Source organism: Halichoeres trimaculatus, unplaced genomic scaffold (genome assembly GCF_033239565.1).
Source record: "Halichoeres trimaculatus isolate MK-OKI-2021-1 unplaced genomic scaffold, fHalTri1.1 fHalTri1_scaffold_6, whole genome shotgun sequence".
Classification (NCBI taxonomy): Eukaryota; Metazoa; Chordata; class Actinopteri; order Labriformes; family Labridae; genus Halichoeres; species Halichoeres trimaculatus.
The window spans coordinates 5,098,892-5,119,570 of record NW_027437184.1 but is presented as its reverse complement, the minus strand read 5'-3'; the positions used below and the strand labels follow the sequence as shown (position 1 = coordinate 5,119,570).

General features: G+C 38.8%; 1 protein-coding gene across 1 annotated transcript in view; it reads right to left on the bottom strand.

Annotated features, from left to right (window-relative positions):
- stk32a (serine/threonine kinase 32A) overlaps positions 1-20,679 on the bottom strand; it is a 129,000-nt gene that overhangs the window by 12,420 nt on the left and 95,901 nt on the right. Inside the window, exons 9-11 of the mRNA XM_074672660.1 lie at positions 16,839-16,955; positions 13,363-13,488; positions 7,929-8,057 (exon numbers count right to left, since the gene is read on the bottom strand). Of these exons, the coding sequence (XP_074528761.1) occupies positions 7,929-8,057; positions 13,363-13,488; positions 16,839-16,955 (372 nt within the window). The remainder of the gene's footprint in view (positions 1-7,928; positions 8,058-13,362; positions 13,489-16,838; positions 16,956-20,679) is intronic.

The window sequence follows — 20,679 nt, the reverse complement described above, 5'->3', positions numbered from 1 at the left end:
GATACCATCAGAAAAACACTCACAGTTAGAGCCCAGAAAGCATGAAACTGCATCCTGCTGCACAATCAAGATACCATAGAAACAACCTTGTGTTCACTCACTACAAATATTGAGAAAGTGCAAAGCTTCACTTTCACAGCTTCACAGAAACCACACAGCAATGCTGAATTACTCAGACAAACCCTAAAAAAAACCCCACAGCAACTGTTTTTACTGGGAACAATCCAGTTGTTTCCATCCTGAAATTCATTATAAATACCTTTCAAGTGCAAACAAATTAAATATTTACTGATAAAAGACAGAAAGGCAGTCCAGTAAAATCAAATCTGTTTGCATGTTTCATTTGCAGTGTTACAGTAGGGTTACTGAGAGGGCTGACACTCGTCTTGTGTGTGTGTATGTGTGTGTGTGTGAGACGGAAGTCTGCCAATTTGTATTGTTCTCTCAGCACAAGTTTAATTTTCTGCTCCACATTATCTGTGATTTAATTGAGCTAATTTTATGCTACATTATGAGCGTAGCAGTGACAGAGAGGCAGAGGCAGAGAGATAAAAGAGGAGCCGAAAAAATGGACGAGGAAGGCAAAATTGTAGGAGAAGTCTGAGGATAAAGAAGGAGAAAGAAGGTCAGAGAGGAGAGGGAAATAAGGAGGGACAGGAGAAATGTGCAGGAAGAATACAGAGCAGTGCTGTAATGAGTCAGACGCTGGATGGGACAGACATCAGGGCAACTAGCGTTCCTTCATTCAATATTGATCTGCTGTGCTTCAGACAAACCCTCTGCTTCACAAACACACACATCAGCCACTCACCTCCTTTCTCAGACACACATCCATCACAAGTGGCCCCACAGGTCTATTGTTAATGGATATGGAAAAGCATCGCACAAACACAAACATAATGTATTTATAGACAGTGAAGCGTTTATTCCTGATAGACCAGCCAACACTGCCAGATGTGACGATCTGGAGAGCATGCACGGTATATGAATCACTGTAGAAGTAAGCTCAGAAAGTTTGAGGATTTCTCCACTTATGAATTATTCCAGCTTAATGGATTTTTCTTGCAGCAGTTTTTGGATTTAAGTTTATATTCAGCTAATGAGTGTGCTGTATTTAGCTAAATGTCCTGAGGTGGGGATTTACGAAACAGTCTTTAAAAGCAGACAACATAACACAGAAGTCGGATGAAATTCTAGTCCGAAGAAAATGTTAGGAATCAGTTACAGAGAGCCATCATTTGTAGATACAGAGAAGATCCAAACATGCACCTTAGTTGGGGCATAAGTTTGGCCTAGGGGTTAAATTGCCTCATTTATAAAGGCTAAAGTCCTTAGGCTGTTGGCACAGGTTCATTTCCACCCTGTTGCTACTTTCCTGCTTGTTACTCCCCACTCTCACAGTTTCCTGCTCCTTTTCTTTCTGACAAAAGTCACAAAAATAATAAAAACCTACTGAAAAACAATGAAAAGTGACAAAGAGGTCTAAATCAGGTTATTATCAAGGCTGGAACATCAACCTCACACTTGCTGATGGTATTATACCAAAACTGCAGTGAAGAGAGGGGATTAAAGGTCAGTTAAGGACTGTTTTCAAGCTCCTCTTTAGATCATTCTAACCACCGTTAGCAGGGATGGGAATCAAAAACTGGTTCTTGTTGAGAAATGTTTCAGTCAGTCAATATCGTTAGCCTTTGTTCTCGACGATTCCCTTATCAATTATTTACATTACCCCAGAGTTGCAGGTCTAGTCTGCAGCAGCTATCTTAGCTTAGCACTTAGATAATGTTTTCCAAGAAAACTACTTGACTCAAAGAAAACTTAACTCAAAAACTGTACATTACCCTCTCACAAGAGATTCATATTCAACACATTCAAATCGGTATAAAACCCTGTCTTTACCAAAAACGATACAGACAAAGTAGCCCTAGCTTGATGCTTACGTATGGAAAATTGCATTGATATGTTAGCAGTTAGCATACATCAGTATAACTTCGGCTTCAGAATAGAATTTCAACTTTTATCACAGAAACATATCACAGTTACTCTTTGTAAAAAATACTGAAAACTTCAACTATTTTCAGGCAAATGAAAAAAAATGTATCTCATGTCTGACTTCATAACTATGGCAAGGTTCCAAAAAACTTAAAATATTGCTATAACCACTTTGAGACACTAGATGGCCTACTTGAGTCAATAACATATAACAAAACAGCACATCAATGTTGCATGGCATGCAATTTATACTTATTTCTTTATATTTTCGCCAAGGGGCAACATCTCATCGTCACTCTCCATTGAGAATCCACTTGAGGCTGCAGAAAGACCGGAAGTCACGTACCCAGCACAAAAACAGACTTTGATGGCATTAAAACGCATATTTACAGCCTGGTTCAAAAAATGGCTTGGGTCCAAAATGCAGATCTCACTATCTGAACACAGAGTACAGTGAGTGGATTATTTTTAAAATTGGGGGTTTAAAAGTTATTAGGATCATTTGATTGTCCAATCAGAGACACAGCTGAAGTCACGTGACTGCCCAGTGCCTTGTAGCTGTTTAAAAGGAAATATTGGCCGGCGTCATAACAAATGTGGCTGCGTCCTTGGATTGGCTTCGTTCACGATACCAAGACAGATGGGTGATGTTGCAGTGGCTAAGTCCATGTTTTATACAGTCTATGATTTACTGTTCCAGTTCCAGTGACTAATTATACGTTTATTCACTTATAAACTCACTTAAATGTGGTCCAGAAACCAGACCCAGAAAACTTGTAAAGCTATTATTTTGTACAGAGAAAATTTACAGAAATAATTGATAAGGGCATCGGTACAAATAAAATCTTACCAATGCCCATCCCTAACTGTTAAGACATCCGAAAACTGGATGATCGGAGAAACACAACAGCCTCAATCTTTCACTTAACTCATGATTCTCATAGAAGTAAACAGCACAAAATCCAAGACAACTTGTGTTTGGTAAAATATTTCTTTGTTGTTACAAAACAATTGACAAGAGTAGATTAAGCTGTTTGGCACCGGCAGAGAAGCCATGGCTGATTTGTCAACGTAACTCATTTCACCAATGCATTTACCTTACAAAAGTGGCACAGCTAAGAAAGGAAATAAACAGCCTTCCTAAAGGCAGAAAATTCATTGCAAGAAAATTAGTGTATCTAGAATTAAGGTCTTAAATCACTCAACATCACTCAAAGGTCTCAAATTTGTTTTCAGGGCAGGATCAGTTAATGTGCACTTTTTTCTTTTTCTCACAGGATTTTTTAAGAAGGAGATGTAGAAAGGCTACTTTCTTTCTGCTTTTCTTTCCGCTGCTGATATAATCTGTCATCTGCATGCTAGCTAGCCAGTCTGCGACTGTGGGTAAGTGCAAATTTATTGAGGGTTGGCTGGATTGTATTACAACAGGATCCCCAACCACTGACTGTATCTATAGTGTTTATGGTCTTTAGTGTTATTCGAGGTGGCATTTCTTGAAAAGGCTTAAACCTGCAGATATCGTGTTACAGCAGAGGAAAAATCAACCAAAGACAAGTTAGTGGGCAGAAAAGTCACGTAATGGACAAACTCCGTTGACCAAATGAAAAAACAGCTGAAAAAATATCAAATCACTGAATTACAAAGAGAATAGTCTGGGAATCAGCTGTTTGGACTGGATGTTCACAGTTCATGCATCGCTTTGTAAAACATTACCTCACTGATACCAGGATGTGGGAGGGGATTAAAGCAGGAAATGCAGATGAAAACCATTTCACTGATTTAATAGCACTCTCCTTTGTGGTGGTACCTTAACTTCCCCCTGAACCATAAATGTGTCCCTGAAAGGCTGCCATCATTATTCCATTAGAATAGGGAACTTTTTGTCTGAATGGGCCGGGGGATGATGAATGTTGTCTGGCCGCACGGTGAAAAATCTGTGATATATTCACACAGACAGGTCTCCACAAGCAGCTGTCAGCTTTCATAAAGCATGGTGCACTTTGGGCCAGCTCTGACTCCTTACTGAGCGCTGTGTCAGGTATATGGAGTCTCCAGCACACAAATAGCTTCACTTCTATTAGAAAGAGTCACATAAACACTTTTAATGTGCTGAGCGGTGTCGGTGAGTCCAGACGTGTGCACTTCTTAATGAAATGGGTTGTTTGTGTGCGCAGGAGGCCGGGCTGTGTTTGTGCACGGCAGGTTTTCTCAGACAAATGAAAAGACCTATTTGATTCTCTCTAAGAGTTTTCACTGCTGGATCTCTGAGCTTTTACCGTCTCACTGGGACATCTAAAGATTCAAAAATTGGACTGAAGCCCGGAGCTCAGTGTGGCACTCGCCCCATTGTACCAATCAATTTATCCTCCTACTGTAAATACACTTCCTCCGATAAACAGATCTCTCTGCCTGTTTGAGGGTACTTTACTGAAATCTCCCCCGTGGAAGTAAAAATGGCAGGAAATTGTGTTATTGTTGAAGGAAGAACTACTTATTCTATTTTACTGTCCCTATAACACATTGATGTATCAGTGGATAAAGAGTTTTGACACAGAGCGACGCTCCACACTGCACTGCTTCTTCCCTCTCCAGGAAAACATTCAGGGACAAATGTTGTAAGAAAAGTGATAAAAGCAGATCCTGTTGAAGTGGATCAGAGTCTTCTTTGTATAAAACAATTTTTTACTTCACGTCAAAAGTGATTCATTCACAATGGGCAAAAAGCAAAAAAAAAAAAAGTGAACTCAATGGAAAAAGAGTTCAGCCAGGAAAAAGAAATAATAATTTGTATCCAATAAATTATTTTTAATTTTATGGCTTTGTTCTAGGAGCTCCCTGCCCTCCCACCTGCCTGTGTGGGATGCCAAAGCCTGAGATAAGGGGAGCACACCTTTCTTTTGTATACATACATAAAAAAAGCAAAGGCAGGGAGAGCATCAGCAAAGACCCTGAATTGAAAAGAATGAGTGAGCATCAGTGATGATACCAGTACAATGGATTAAATTTAGCTATCCTGCTGATTGCATCATTTTTTACACTGGAGGTACTGCTGAAATGTTAATATGAATTGACCTAATTAGATAAACTTTAAATTACCTTTAAATAAATAGAAAAAACTGCCCCTCTTTACATCATTTTCTTCTTCTTATTTTTTCAAATAATTGTTTGAATTTTTTTTATCAAAATATTACTTTTATTTATTTATTTATTTAATTGAATTTTTTAAAAATATTTTCTTTTTACTTTTAACAATTTATGTATTTATTTATTTATTTTTTAAGTATATAATCTTACATTATTGAGATATTTATTTTTCAAATTTCTTATTCATTTCATTATTACTATTATCATTATATTATTATTATTGTTATTATTATTGTTGTTATTATTATTATAAATGATACATTTTTTTTGTTTTTCTTGATTTTATTTTCTTAGCTTATCATTTATTGATAAATTAATGAATCAATTTATTTTTTAATGTCATTTTTAATTTCATCTATGTATGCATTTGTATACTTCTAGTACCAAAAATTAAATAAAAAAGAGTGTGGGGGAAAATAAATAAATAAAAGAGCTGATCTTCTGTCAGCCAAGTTTGACTTTGTGGTCTGTTTTAAATAACGCTGCGCTCAATTTTGTCGAAAAAAGCATTAACCCTATAGAGCCCAGCATAAAGCGTGACATAACAAATCCCAAAGCGCTTTCCTTCCACTGAGGTGTTTTGCAGAAATCCAGACCGTGGTTGGTCACATCACTTCCTGCACTGAATACAACTCATCACATTTTTATGATAACATTAATGAGAGATACAGCCATGACATTTCTATATTTAGAAAAATATGTGTCAAATTTTCTTTTTTTTATGGTTTATTGCACTTTTTAGCATTTTTTTAGTTAGTCAATAAAATTTGGGATTTATGATCATATTGATCTATAGCAAAGAGTTGTGCAACAAAATGACACCACAACATTTAGAAAATTAAAGATTAGCTAGGGTAGACTTGGTAAAGATGGTCATATAGTAGGGGTGGCCAACCATCATCGTACTAGAGAAGAGAAACTGAAACTTAAGTATCAATCTGTACACCAAAACATTTATCAACACTGATCCCAATGTTGGCATCAGTGTATCAATATTTTAGATTAATCGGCACACCACTACTCTTAACTATATCTTTATGAATGGATCGAAGAGCTGCACGCTGAAAGGCCAAGAGCCACATGCGTCTCCTGAGCCACAGGTTAGCCACCCCTGTCATAAAGGGTTAAAATATTTCACTTAATGAGATTTACAATCATAAAAGTCACATTAAAAGAAAAGATGAAATGTGACTTCGATAAGACTGTTTGATCCAAATTAGAGCCTGACCGATATGGGATTTTTGGGGCCGATGTCGATACAGATACTGGGGGCAAAAAGAAGCCGATATCCGATATATCGACTGATATATGTAATAAATTCATTGATATACACAGGATAAATACTGTATATGAACACAAATTATGACTAGCTATTGAAAAGTTCCATCTTCCATTTAATGCATGGAACTAAACTAGATTTTAAGTAACAATGTATCTGCTTTCAAAACATGCAATAAATACAATTACAACAAAATACATTGAAACATTTTCAAAAATTATTTCAACGAAGACAATAACTTGTGAATTTATGAGCTCAGGTTAATCCTGCATGGCATTATGAAGTGAGACGCTGTGGAGTAGCCTTATATTAATTAACACACAGGAGCAGGAGCAACAGAATCTCAGCGGAGCAAAACATTTTATAATCGGCTACAGCCTGATGTTGATTAATCAGTGACAGGCTATAATCGGCCCGATTAATCGGTTGGGCTCTAATCCAAATGTGGAAAAACTCTTCATAAAGCACAATATCACACACCAACACACTGCCACATCAGCATATCCCATTATCTTGAATTATTTTAAAGCAGGAGTGTGTAATTCAGAGGCCAACAGTCAGCAGAAAAAAAGGAAGAAACCGATTAACGACCAAAATCCAATCTAAAGACCTGCATGGAATTAGTCAAAAACAAACAAACAAAGATGTGTTGGACATCAAAATGTTTCTCTGAAATCAAACTGAAATGTTTTCACAAAACTTCACCAGAGAAAACCTACTCCTCCTGTCTCACCAAACAGATCAGTTTCCAAACTCTAGGTCCTCTTCTTAAAACAGATGAAGGTTAAAACAAATGACCTGAACTTTTCCAGAGCTGAAGTCAGCCTGAAAACAAACATGACCTCTTATATAACATCACTGCAGATATACGCTTTTTATGTATGCATGTTTAATGTGTCTCAGTCTGCGTTCCTCCCACGTCTCTTATTGAACCCAGGGATCAAATTAACCTTTCAGGGCTTTTCTCTCTGTTTAGTCTAAACACCCAGAGGACAACAGCTGATTTATGTGGACCAAGCCGAGGACTGAAAGATGAGAGCCAGGTGATTGCATTCTTTGCCTTCCCAATGCGCTGGGCTGACAGACGGGCCATTCGTTCTGATGAAGGTGAGGGGGACGGAGCTCTAAAATGTGTCCTCAATATCCTTAATAGCACTCCAGGCCCACTTAAAAGACAAACTAAGGAGCAACTTATCACCTGTAACTGGGCCAAATGGAAGCAGCGGTCAGATTTCTTTAATGAATAATGATGAGCACTAAAAGAAAAACACCCTTAAGAGACTTGTGTTATCCACTGGAGGAGGGATAAAGCAAACTAAAAATGGGATGAGATTTATATTTAAACAGAGGTTGTGAAAAAAGGACACAGCGTTTAAATTATACATGATCAAAGAAATGTGAAGCTCGGTCTCTCCAGCAGAAATACTTATCCACTCACTCAGGACGCCGCGCTCTCTTTCATCTCTCTTTAGATGAAATAATCGTAGTTTATGTTGAGAATTGAAAACTGTACCTGTGGGGATCCATCAGATCCCTGGTCCTTGGTTTTCCTCGCAAGCCGTTTCTTCTTTTTGTGAAGAGGTTTGGACTCCAGGATCATCTCCTCCAGCTCAAATGTAGGATCACAGTTTAGTCTTCGTCGCTGGGGAGAAACAAAAACATGAAGGTACGACTTTAAAAAACAAACCAAACAGAAGATAAATCAAAACCTCTGAGAATTAAGTTTAAATCCTAAATTTGAACAGGAAAATATATAAAACAGAGACAGTTTCAAGACTCCTTATGAAGTCCCCACAGAGCCTCAGTTTTTGGCCCACGAGGGTTTCATCCACAGCCCTACACTGCAAAAAACTAAAATCTTATCAAGTGTTTTTGTCTTATTTTCAGTAAAGAATGTCTTTTTAGACTAAATATAAATCACATTCACCTGACTAGTCCAGAAAAATATTTTATTTCAAATTATATGAAGACTAAAATGAGGTCTGAGTTGCTTGTAACAAGTTAAAAAAATCTGCCAATGGACCAAGAGAGAAGTTACAACTAGTGCTGTCAGGCGATAAAAAAAAAAAATCAAATTAATCACAGGATTTGTAATTAATCAATCTAATAATCGCATTTTATTCTCAATAAAGAATTTAAATTCAAGGACATTACAAAATTGTAGTACATGAATAATCAAATAAATACATGAAAAAAAGGAGATTTGTAAATCCACATTTTTATCAACCGGCCGATATTAGACACCATTAAATTAATGGTGTTCGCTGCCACTCACTTTATACAACCATTAATTGCGTCTATAGAAGTAAATTGTGTTTTGAAGAGTGGGGAGAGGGGGTCTGAAGGAGCTTGTCAATCAAAATCCTGCTTGTAAACTACTGTGGGTGAGAGCGGTGTGCTCTTTGGATGAGAGCTCAGCATGGATACGAGGAGAAGATGTCAGATGACAGAGACATAGGTCCTCATTTATCAATCTTGCGTGGTAATTGGTGCAGATCTGGGTGTAAAAACGATATTACGGCAACGTTCAAGTGTGATTTAAGGAAAGTGCGTACCAGGGCCAATCACAGCGTACGCCTGAAATGTGGCGGCTGAAAACAATTGTAATTTACATAACACGCCCCTAAATTTTCAAGGTTCAGCTGGACGAACCTACAGAATTTGCGACTTGGAGGGGCGCATTACGGGAAAAAGGGAACTTCTCCATGCTAGTAATCAACAACGCCATAGCAACAGAGTTAGAGAGGAAATGACGCGGCGTTGTTTGGCAGCCGGAAAAGTAGAGTGAATCAGAAAAAGCTCACCTGCAAAGAAATCACTGCGTTGATTCAGCAGTGTGGATGTGACAAACTTAAATACAGCAGAGCTTTTAACATCAGATTTACACAGCCTTTGTTTATACCTCGATAAATTCATCCATGATGTCAGACGGTTAGAAGCCACAATATAATTAATTGTTTCCGTTCAGGTCCAGAAACGTGGAGTTGTCTTTTAAAGATGTGTTTGAGCTCTGAAAGAAGCTGCAGACTCCAGCCTGAACCTGTCACAGACTGAGGAGGGAGCGGAGCTGAAGTGTGTCGATCACGCACAATTACGCACGGGTAGACTGGAGTTTTATGATCATTCGTACCACGAGACGAGCACATAGGTTGTGATCTCATGTAAATGAATGTCTTCTGTTAACAACTAGTCACTTCTTCACACGCAGTTCACGTTTATATGATAACATCATGAGGAGTGAAATAATCATCTTCACAGTAAATCCTGTAATAAATACAGCTTCCTTAAAAAAATCCAGGCTGAAAGTTTGATCCAGCGTACTCTGAATGTTCTCTGCAGAGACTTGGCGCCATTGTGAGAAAAGACGACCTAGATGAACGCAATCAGAAAAAGTATGTTTTGTCTGTTTTGTGGATCAAAAACAGGAAGAGCAACATAAAAGAAGAGAGTCCACTCTTCTTAGGTAGTTTTGGTGTTTACAAAGTCAGAGGAAACAAGATTATTTGGGTCTTGAAAGATCGTTTAAGATGCTCTGAAAATGGCTGGTAGCCAATGAGTTAATTGCATTAATTTTCATAACACGTTACATTGCAGTGTAATGAATTAATCTAATTAACAAGTTAAAGTGCCAGCTAGTTCCAAGCAACTCAGAGCTCATTATGGTCTTTAAACCACATAAAATAAGACATTTTTCTGGACTGTTAAACTGGATATGGCTCATATCAAGTGTAATAAGACAATCTTACTTAAAACAGACAAAAACACTTGATAAGATTTCAGTTTTTTGCAGTATTATAGATGTGTATCAACTACTTCCAGTATGTAATCACCATAAACTGTTCTTAAATACAATCTAATGTTATCTAATGTGATATAATGAAACACAGAATGCTGCACCCCAGGCTCCCACTCTGTGTGGTACATCATGGACTAAACGTCAGCAAACCAACAGAGACACAGCAGAGTGCACGAGGGAAACAAAACATAAGAGCTGAGTGCCTCCTGTCTATAAGGGACTACAGCAAGAGGATAGTTCTATAATTAGATAGAGACACTGTCAATTCCCCATCGATCCACTGTGTTTTTCCTCCTGTGCCAGCCGGGCCGCTGGGGGATACCCGCTGCTCTGCAGATGCTACCGGCGGAGAATTAGATCAAGTCATTCTCCCTCCATTCTCTGGTGAGAGATATTATTCTCCATGAGATTAGGCTTGTAACCACATTAAACCAACATGTAATGGACAGACCTCATTATTGCACGGATGTAACGGACTGATGAAGACAGACGTACATAATGTAAGTCATGAAAATCAGCTGTGAGGTCTACCTGTTTACTGTTGACTGCAGTGACACCTTTGGTAAGAACTGGTAGTGCTTTGTCCAATAAAGACTCAGTTTCCCATGAGCACTTTCACCCACTGTTGTAAAGACGTGACTCTTGTCAAGGCGTGCATTTGTTTTGAAGCAAATGCATGGAGAGCAGATTATCTTTTGAATACTTCTTTTCTTTGTTAAAGACAACTTTTCCCAAGATGCAAAGCGACAAGGTAATGTATTTATTTAGAATTAGCATTGATATTTGAAAGGTGACATCAAGAAAACTTTATAAACTCAGTTTTTAGTGTAGTTTAGTGTCTAGAAGATGAGCAAACTTTCTGTTGGGCCATGTTAAGTCATCAAAGGAGCTTTCGGTTGACGTGGCGTGAATGGATTTGGTTTTGTCTGTACAGTCCCACCTGACCATGAATACTGAAAGTCCTTTTTCCTTGCAAAAAAATATTTCTGGGATTGATTTTGCAGTCATGGAGGACCCAGAGCTGGACTTTCAGAGCAGAAAAAAAACTAAACAGGAGAGAGATAGAGCATGAGCTAAAGGCTAAAAAGGCTAAACTGTTTGTGCTAATGTTGATTCCAACCCACAGTCAGCAGTTATTCTGCAGTGGTCTGTTCAAACTTGAGAGTCAATCAATAAAATGAAGAGTGAGGTTACGTTAGCTCTGATTGGTAGATGACTGGCAGGACATAACCAGGATTTAGAGCCCGGGCTGTCAGCTGCGCCAAATACAGACAGCTACTAAATTATGGTACAAACTGAGATGACTAAGTTTGCTTGTTGTTTCGTTTTAGACAATAGTCCTGTGTTGCTTCAAATAAAAAACCTTATCGCTTTGTATTCTGGAAAAAGTTGTCTTAAATAAAGAAAAGTAGTTTTAGGAGCAGATAATGATGTTGGTGTGGCAGAGGTTTCACCTGGAAAAGTTAAACAGATTTTTACCGCTGTACGAGGGTGAGCTGAAAAGTTCATACCCTGACTTGGAAAGAGTTATGCTATAGTGATGAAACTTGGCGTGCATTAAATTCAACATTTTCTGACACTGCTTGGTTTATTTTTCAACACAGTCGATGTTTTCTTGGGTTGTTGCTGTTGCAGGACGTCCTGACCTTGGTTCATCTTCAAGGCTCTCCCAAGTCCTCTTGAATTCAGCTGTCCACTTATTCACTGGAGCATCTTCCCCTGATGTAGCAACCATGTTAGCGTGAACGTCCTTGGGGGTTAACCCCTTTTTCTGCAGATATTTGATAACACCACGGTGCCAAATTTTACCCATATTCACAAAATGTCTCTGGTTCTACTTTTCAAAGTCCTCAAACACAACATCAGCGTTGGTTAATCTGAAAATAAACCATGCTGTAAGTGTCAGAAAATGTTGAATTTAATGTTGCCAAGTTTAATCACAATGGGATAACTCCTTCCTAGTCAGGTTATGAACTTTTCAGCCTACCCTCATACACTAAAGCAGCATGGCGTTGTAGGAGGGTAAACAAACATTTTAATAATTGTATTAGACAAGTCGAATGTTTGTTATGTAATTATTCAAGTAGTATCCAGGTGCAGCACCTCATTTGCTTAAAGCATTGGCTTGGCAATAGTGTTTAACCTCTCATGACCCAAGCTTGTACAATTGTAATTCACCTTGCTTTTTGGGATTAGTAAGACCTAAACTTGCTCTTTGTACAGGAAGTTTGATTATTTGTGTTGAGTTCTCTATTAGTTATTTGTTAGTAGTGTTACTGCTACCGCTACTACTTAAATACGTTGTTTGTTTTCACTAAAATAGGCATAATGTTGTGTCCCTAAATGTGGCTAATCGGTCAAAGTTTTAAAAATGAAGGATCAAGGGTCTGAGAGGCAGAAATGTAATGTCAGCGATTGTGGACACTGAGTCTTAAGAGGTTAAAAGAAGATCTGCTCTCCATTTAGTTGCCTCAAAACAAAGGCACACCTTGATTAGAGTCATGTCATCACGTCAGTGGGTGCAAGTGCTCATGGGAAACGGAGTCTTTATCCTGGAAAACACTTGCAAGCTGTCTGGTTAAAAGGACGGGTTTGCCGCCACAAAAAAAGACAAAACAAAAAAAAACCTTCAATTATATTGTAGCAAACAAGATTCACTTCCCATTTTGTGAAACTGGATTAATTGTCAGATTTTGACTTCCTCCTAATAATCCAGAGACCACCTTTGTGCAGCTGCAGGTAAACAGTGACTTTCTTTGTCTCTGTCTGTGTCTAAGTGGCAGGAACACACATGTGAGCTGGTTATTTTATTCAGTACACACACTCAGTGGGAGACCCTGCTCCGCCCAGCAGGGGGTGGTGTCTGCAGGCTGACCAGAAAAGATGGAGATTGAATGAAGGGACAGAAGTTGTGGCTTCATCTATTTTTTTCACTGCCTTCAGGGAAATAGTGGTATAGAAATACAGATGGGAGCAGCGTAAGAAGAGAGGAAGGGTTTATTTTCTGGAATATTAAAGAAATAAAGAAAGACAGAAACGTGCCACATGGTAATAAGCTGATTAATTTATCCACACAGAATCTGCTGTTTTCCACACAGATGTGAGCATCCTGTTTGCAGCACACCAGGGTTCAGTTTTCTCTTATACTCACGTTGGGAATGAAGCCAGGAGGAATTAGTTTGCTGAGCACAGCGTCCCAGTTGACATCTGACATGTAGTCCAAATCCTGGAGCTCAGCTAGACAGGAAATGCGCTTCTGGACATCTATACACAGCAACTGAAGGAGACAAAAAGGATTAGAGAGGAGGGAAGGAGGCATGGATAGAAAGGCTACAGGCAGGAGTCCCACTGAGACGCAGAGAGGACATGTTTGCCCTAAAGGAAGTGTCTGGGAATGAGGATACAGAGAAAAGAGGTGGAGGTGTGGGATGTTTAGGGGAGGAGGAGGAGGAGAAAATGGGAACTCAAGAGGCTGTGAAGGATGAAGGACAAATATATTGAACATGGAATTCCTCCAGTATACTCTCACTTTCTATACATCACTCTCACACACACACTCCCTATCCCTCCCACACACACACACATTTACACGTGCAGCTCGACTGCCAATGAGGTACGTGGAGTCTGAGCACGCAGCAATGCAACAGTTAGACTGCAGTGCATTGCTGCCATGACACAACGCTTCAACAACAGCTTTTCACAGCCACCAAAGAGAAGATATGAGACGGTTTCCTGCTAATCTCATAAAGATTATACCCTCAGATTAAACACAAAGATGAGAGCTGTTGTTTTTTCAGTGCTGAGCTTTGTGCAGCTTTTCAAACTTTGTGTCTCGGCTCTTTCCTGCAACACGCATCCCTCTTTTTGAATACTAATTTGACTTTATTATGATCCTAAAGTCTGCAGCGCTGCACGCTGCCAGATTCACTGATAACTAATGGTGCACCGAGTAGAGCCACATCAATGAGAGTGACCACCTGATTAGAATTCTGAATACGCACCTTGTTTGCAAATGAGGCGCCACTTCAGTCAGATTTTCAGATGATCCCCGAATAGATTAAATAATTTAAGTGTTAAAGAAGCAGGATTAAAAATATTTCCTACAGAGCTGTAAAAAAAAAAACAGCACACAGGAGCTGGACTTCCCAACACGCCTGTTAAGAATTTATGGCAAGGTCACGACACAGAAACCGAGCCCAGTGTTTTTTATATTAACAGTTTACTCTTCCACATCAGAACATCATGAAACTGGAGCACAGGTTTGACACAAAGTTAAACTAAATATTCAATAAATAACAGTGAGATATTCACAGGATGCTGTAAACTTTATGGTGTGTTCAATTTGTACTCAAAAAGTGGGAATTTTCGAGTTCCAAGTGGAAACACCCACCTGGAACACCCCCCGAGTTCCCAGTAGGAAATTCCAACTTCAGGGGTAAACAGTAATTAAGCTCCTGTTATATTCTCTTTATTTTAGAATTCTTGAATAGTGTTTGTCGCAATAAATCAGCTGTATAGATATATATAGTATTATTCAATGTTTATATACAGAAATATTGCTGTAAGGGCAAGTTTTTCCAACTTGACAACTAGAACGCTTTAACTCGGAGATGACGTCATTCCCACTCCCAACTTCCCAGTTCTGAGTACAAATGGAAAGTACCAGAATTCAGATTAACTTCTATTCTATGATTTAACACTCGTCACTTGTCAAAAGCTCATCAGAATGAATCACTGAAATTACAAAACAGGGACAGACCGATTATTGGCTTTTTTAAATCCAAAGACTGAGAAGAGACAATTCTTAACTGAGTTATTTTGGCTTGATGCAGCCGCACCTCTTTGTCTAACTATTCAGTACCGTACCTACAGTACCTCAAGGCAAAGATAAGTGAAAGATAAAAAAATAACAATTCAGTTGTGTTTAAAATTTGGAAAACTTTGCTTACTGTAGAAAATTTTAGGGAGCTGTTTATTTTCTCAAGTTTTCAGTTAACTTTTTTAAGAAAGTTAAGGCATTTAAAGAAGCTGCGAGGAGTTTCTAAGTGATCTTGAAAAAGTCTCCCTTTGAGATATACGCCTGATTGTAATCCACACTTTAAAATGTGATTATCGGCACCAATATCACAGGTTACAGATTATTTCAAAATGCTACTGCCTGAAAAAGTTTAGCAGTGAGAAGAGGGATCTGTGTTTTCCTCTGCTGAAAACAATTTCTGTGATTAATTTTGTGGTGATAGTGGACACTGGAGCCAAACTGTCAGACAGAAAAAGGACAGAAGAGCAGAAGAAAGATAAACAGGAGAGAGATAGAGCACGAGCTAAAGGCTAAAAGGGCTAAACTGTTTGTGCTAATATTGACTCCAACCCACAGTCAGCAGTTATTCTGCAGTGGTCTGTTCAAACTTGAGAGTCTATCAATAAAATGAAGAGTGAGGTTACGTTAGCTCTGCTTGGTAGATGACTGGCAGGACATAACCAGGATTTACTAACGTTACACATTACAGACATGTCTTAGAGCACCAGACTGCCGATAGCGCTAAATATAGACGGCAAGTTTACTGTGTACAAACTGACAGTGTTTACTTGTTGTCACGTTAGCCTACAGATACTTCAGAGCACTGGGCTGACAACAGTGTTTCAAACCGTAGCACTATGTAACTGTACTGAAAAATACCTTACCTCGGCGTGTTGTATCCAGTAAAAAGTTGTCTTGAACAAAGCAAATTTGTTTCAATCCAATTTCCTCTTGATTCCAAAAGAAACACACCTCACTTAAAGTCATTTACAACAGTGTGTGTGAGACTCCGGGGCCAGAAGGTGGCGAGGGAAAACAATCAAAACAGATTGTCCTCATAGCATCTTTAAGTGTTGAAGTTTGTATTATTCAAAATATTGTTTCACGGTGCCAAATCTCTTTTTTGCGAGCAGCTGGTCATGGTGCTAGTTAGGGCTCAAGCCCGAAAACCAAGGCAAAAGCCCTCTTAAAAACATTAGTGAGTATTAATCTTTTTTAAAACTTATTTATTACTTCCACACATTTAATCCCAAATTGCGTGCCTTTAGCTTGAGATACATGCAAACACAAGTTGCCACAAAATACCGAGCCAATACCTGCTCCAGTGTGCCCCCTATTGACTTAAAACTGCAGCTTCCCCAGCTACTTTCATCTACAGCTCTGTTAGCTTTCAAACAAATGTCGCCTGGTGGTTGTATCACATTACAACTGTGGGGCTCATAAAAACAGTGGGGAAAGTTGATTTTAAAGATGTGATAATAGTCACATGACTTATTTGACCCATTTACAGTTAACAGTTATTCAAATATCTGGAAATCACAGCTCGTTCCCCGTTAAAATCTTTGAAATATCCCTTTAATTTACATATACTAGAGATTTTTTAAAAAGTACAATTAAGTTGTAATTAATTGCAAGTTAACTATGGGAAGCAATGCGATTAATCATGATATAAAGAGATTAATCATCAGACAGCACAGCCTTAATTAAGATGCATTACTTTTGACTCACTGCTTGTCTGTTATATGTTGTGTTGGGGGTGGAATCACATGGAAGGAAATGGTAAATGCGTATCATTAAAACCATGCATCATGCGCGTGCCACTCGTTTACCTTTCTGAGGAGAGACTTCATCTCCAAAGACCAGGCTGCTGGGTAGCTGGGGTGAACTTTGTGGAAGGTCTGAAGGATCTCATTAGTGGGTGTGCTGGATCTCATCACATAGGGTCTCTGGGAAGACGAGAGGAGAAGGTATGTTTCAGATTTCCTGTATTCATAGTGTTGCTCTGCCTGAAGGCATTTCTTTGATGAAGTACTTGTCTTAAAGTTTGCTCCGTAGTTATCCCTCCCTGCTTTCTCTCCTCCTCCTCCTATTTGTGCTCACCTCCTGTGAACCCATTTACAGCGCTGATGAGAACAAACGATAGAGGAAACAGGGAATAATGGACTTTTCTTAAAACACTGCTTAAAGTCTCTTTCTTTCAGTGTGAGAGCCTTTTGTGTGAGTCGGAAACATGGGAAAGCCTATTGAGGAGCCTCTCCGTCCGTTGCCGCTGTGTGGGGCAGAGACGTCCTACAATTCAGTGGAAGAATGACGACTTTACTCAGATCAGAGTGATTGGTTATTATTGGAGACGTTTCCTAGTTTTTAAAGAGGCAGACGTGTCACCACATCGCAGAAACACTGTCAGCAGCGAGGTGGAGACAGTAAATTTGGTGAGTGTTCAAGGCTGATTGACTAAGAGGAAGAGTCAGGGGATAAATTAGATTAACAAGAAGTCTAAATCATAGACCTGTGGAGAGCGTGAATCCACCATTTTACGGTTTTGAATTTACCATTTACGGTTTTGAAGCCAAAGTACCACTGTCACAGGTGCCGCCATTGGCAGCCAGAATCTGCGCAGTAGAGGCTATGAGGGAGTTTGAGAGAATTTGAGTCGAGCCTGGTGGTAAAAATCAAATTTTTCTTTTCTCTCCAAAGTCTAATCTCTTCTTGGCTCTCCCTCCCAACATATTTTAAAATCCCCCTCCCAAAAAATACACAACAATAGCAGCTGTCACCCGTCTGTTTCTGAAATGGAAATTGAAGCAGATCGGCTATCGCGGCCATATTGGTGGTGGCAAGGGCTTCCATACAGCTATAGGGCACCTGTTGGTCAAGTGACCTGAGCTGTTCTCTGATTGGGCGAGCATGGAATCTTAATATCCTCTGAACTACAGAGTTGAAAAAAAATTCACCCCAGTACAGTGTGCGCTGAAAGTGAAGCTAGCGACTCAGACAGGAGAAGTTTTTTGAACCAGGCTGTAAGTACCTTAATTTCTGCTTTGAAAACTGATTTTTTTGGTGTGTATGTGACTTCCTGTACTTCTGAAGCCAACCTCAAGTGGTCACTCAAAAAAAAAGCTGATTTTAGCACTTCCCCACTGCGCAATGTGACGTTGAAATGACGTATATTTAACGTAATTTTTGACGTCCAAATCAGGTCTCCTGAAGGTGCAGAATGAAAGCTTTTATTACGTCTTTTTCGGACGTCGTAAAGAGGTCAGATTAACATCTAAAAAAGATCTACTAATGACGTCTGAATGTTTTGATCCATTTTGAACATCAGATTGACGTCTAGATTTGGCCTGCAAATGACGTCCAAATGCTGAACTTCACTACAACATCCAAAAAAGAGATTTAGATGTCGAAATTTGTACCTATTTTGCACGTTACTCTGACGTCTAGATATGGTCTTCGACAATGTCCGATGTTTGGTGGGTCCTGCATTGTCTCATATTCTTAGACCAGAGGTTGTTTATAGCTAATGAAAACAAAACTTTTCAGAAACAAAAAGATGACCTGAATACAAGACAGCCAAATGATATCTTCAAATCACCTCACTAATCAAACATTTCTACGAGGAGAATTAATTTCTTAAAGTTTGACCACAGCCCATCTGGAATGACTGGGGAGATGGATTTTTTGACCTATACTGCAGCCAGCCACCAGGGGGAGCAGTTTTGTGGTGGCCTCACTTTGAGCCGAGCAAGATGACGTCCATTTTTCTACAGTTTATGGTCTAAATAACCCAGAGAAATCTTTGGGAAATTGAGGAGAGGTGAGGAAAAATAGGTGGAAGAGTTGCCTCCACAGGTCGTCAGAAGTGAACCTTGTTTTCTGGCCTCTCTGCCCCACAGCAGGACTAACAGTAGCTGTGTGTACCCACTCAGTACAAGGTCCCATCCCCCATATTTTTCCTTTCACCTGAGAAAAGTTTTAGGAGAAAAACAGTTTCACCAGTGGAATATTAAAGATATCTGGGTTTTCAATAATGCTGTTAACAAAGGAATTCAGGTCAATCCCTCTGATTAAATCTGTTGTGGAGATGAAGACGTGTGTTATGTGGATACAAAGGTGGAAACACACATTACACACACACTAAAGTAAGTAAATTTGTGTTTGTTAGATTATTTATCTGTTGTAGCAATGCATTTTTGGCCATAAATCCAGTTTATTTACCTTTTTAAATAGAGATACATTTGTAAGGTGGGGGTACCAGAAGCTCAAAATAAGAGTCAAAATCAACAGCAGAACTCTCTGACTTGCTGTTCTTTCTGCCCCTGATGATCTCCAAGTGTAGCTGATTGATAACTAAAAAACGTAGCTTCTATTTACCCAGGGCTCAGTCTGATTGGTAAAACATACAGCAGACTGAAAAAGCCAATTTTCCTATTTACTGTGTTTCAGTCTTTTAGCAGTGTGTTTACGGTGCGTGTCCAGACAGTGATAACAATGAAATTGCCATCGAATGTGCAGCCAAAATTCAGCCGCTATTTCTCGTATGTTATTTTGTTTACAGTAATGAGAAACAGGAAATAAAAAAGGGAAAAGGCAGTGAGATGCAGCCTGGGGTGAGGCTCTGCCATTCTCTGTTTTATTACAGGCTCTCATGGATGCATAATATCAATGCTACCAATTCAGCAGATGTCCTCTATTTCAGACGGGAACGAGTCGTCAGATAATCTGGAATATATTATTCTGCCTCGGCAAGAATTTGCGATATAGGAGTTGTGTGCAGCTTTGTATTTCTGTCCAGTCACAGTGACTCTGACCACTTTATTTCCCTTGATTCACAAAACGTTATTCTCTTTAGACCTGCAGGGTCACATATCAAATCAAAGGATGAGTGATTCTATAATATAATAAGGGGTATAAGGGAACATTTCAAGTGAAAAAAAGTGCTTTTTTGCTTCATATTCTATTTGTTTGCACAGTTTATATCTGGTATATACCTGGTAATGTACTAAATTCATTAAATGGCTAGCCTAAGCTCTAATGAATTCTTAAATATTTCAGTATTAGAAAAAAAATGTTATTATTTTGTCAGCTGTGTTATGGACAAAAGTTATGACAATTTTTTCAACACAAATCTATATTATACTGAATCTAGAGTTATTCAACATTTCTATATGTCACAGTTTAGCCAAAATTTAAAATAATTATGGCTCAAAAATCCCAGTAACCCAGCTGATAGGCCAAGAAGAGTGAAACCTGTCTCCACAACTCCACATTCAGTGATGCTAACACAGTCGACCTTTCCTCCATGTTTTGTCCCTTGTGCTAATTGCAGACCTTGAACATGCCACCACCTGACCTCCATCAGCTCATATTTCTGTTCATTCCCCGAACAGTTTGGTTTTTATAACATCTATAGTAAGAACAACAGAAAATGTTGGTAACACAGTTGATGAACAATTAATGCGCCCCATGTATATGGAACCCCAAAGGATTCATAATTAAATAAATAAAACCACATTTTGAAATAAATACCATTCTGAGAAATAACAGAAAAATATATAATATGGCAATTAAATTGTGAAATATGGGACTATTATTATGAAATATGTTTTATTATTCTTTAAAACAGAATTATCATAATTAAATATTTCATAATGATTATTCTAACGGTTT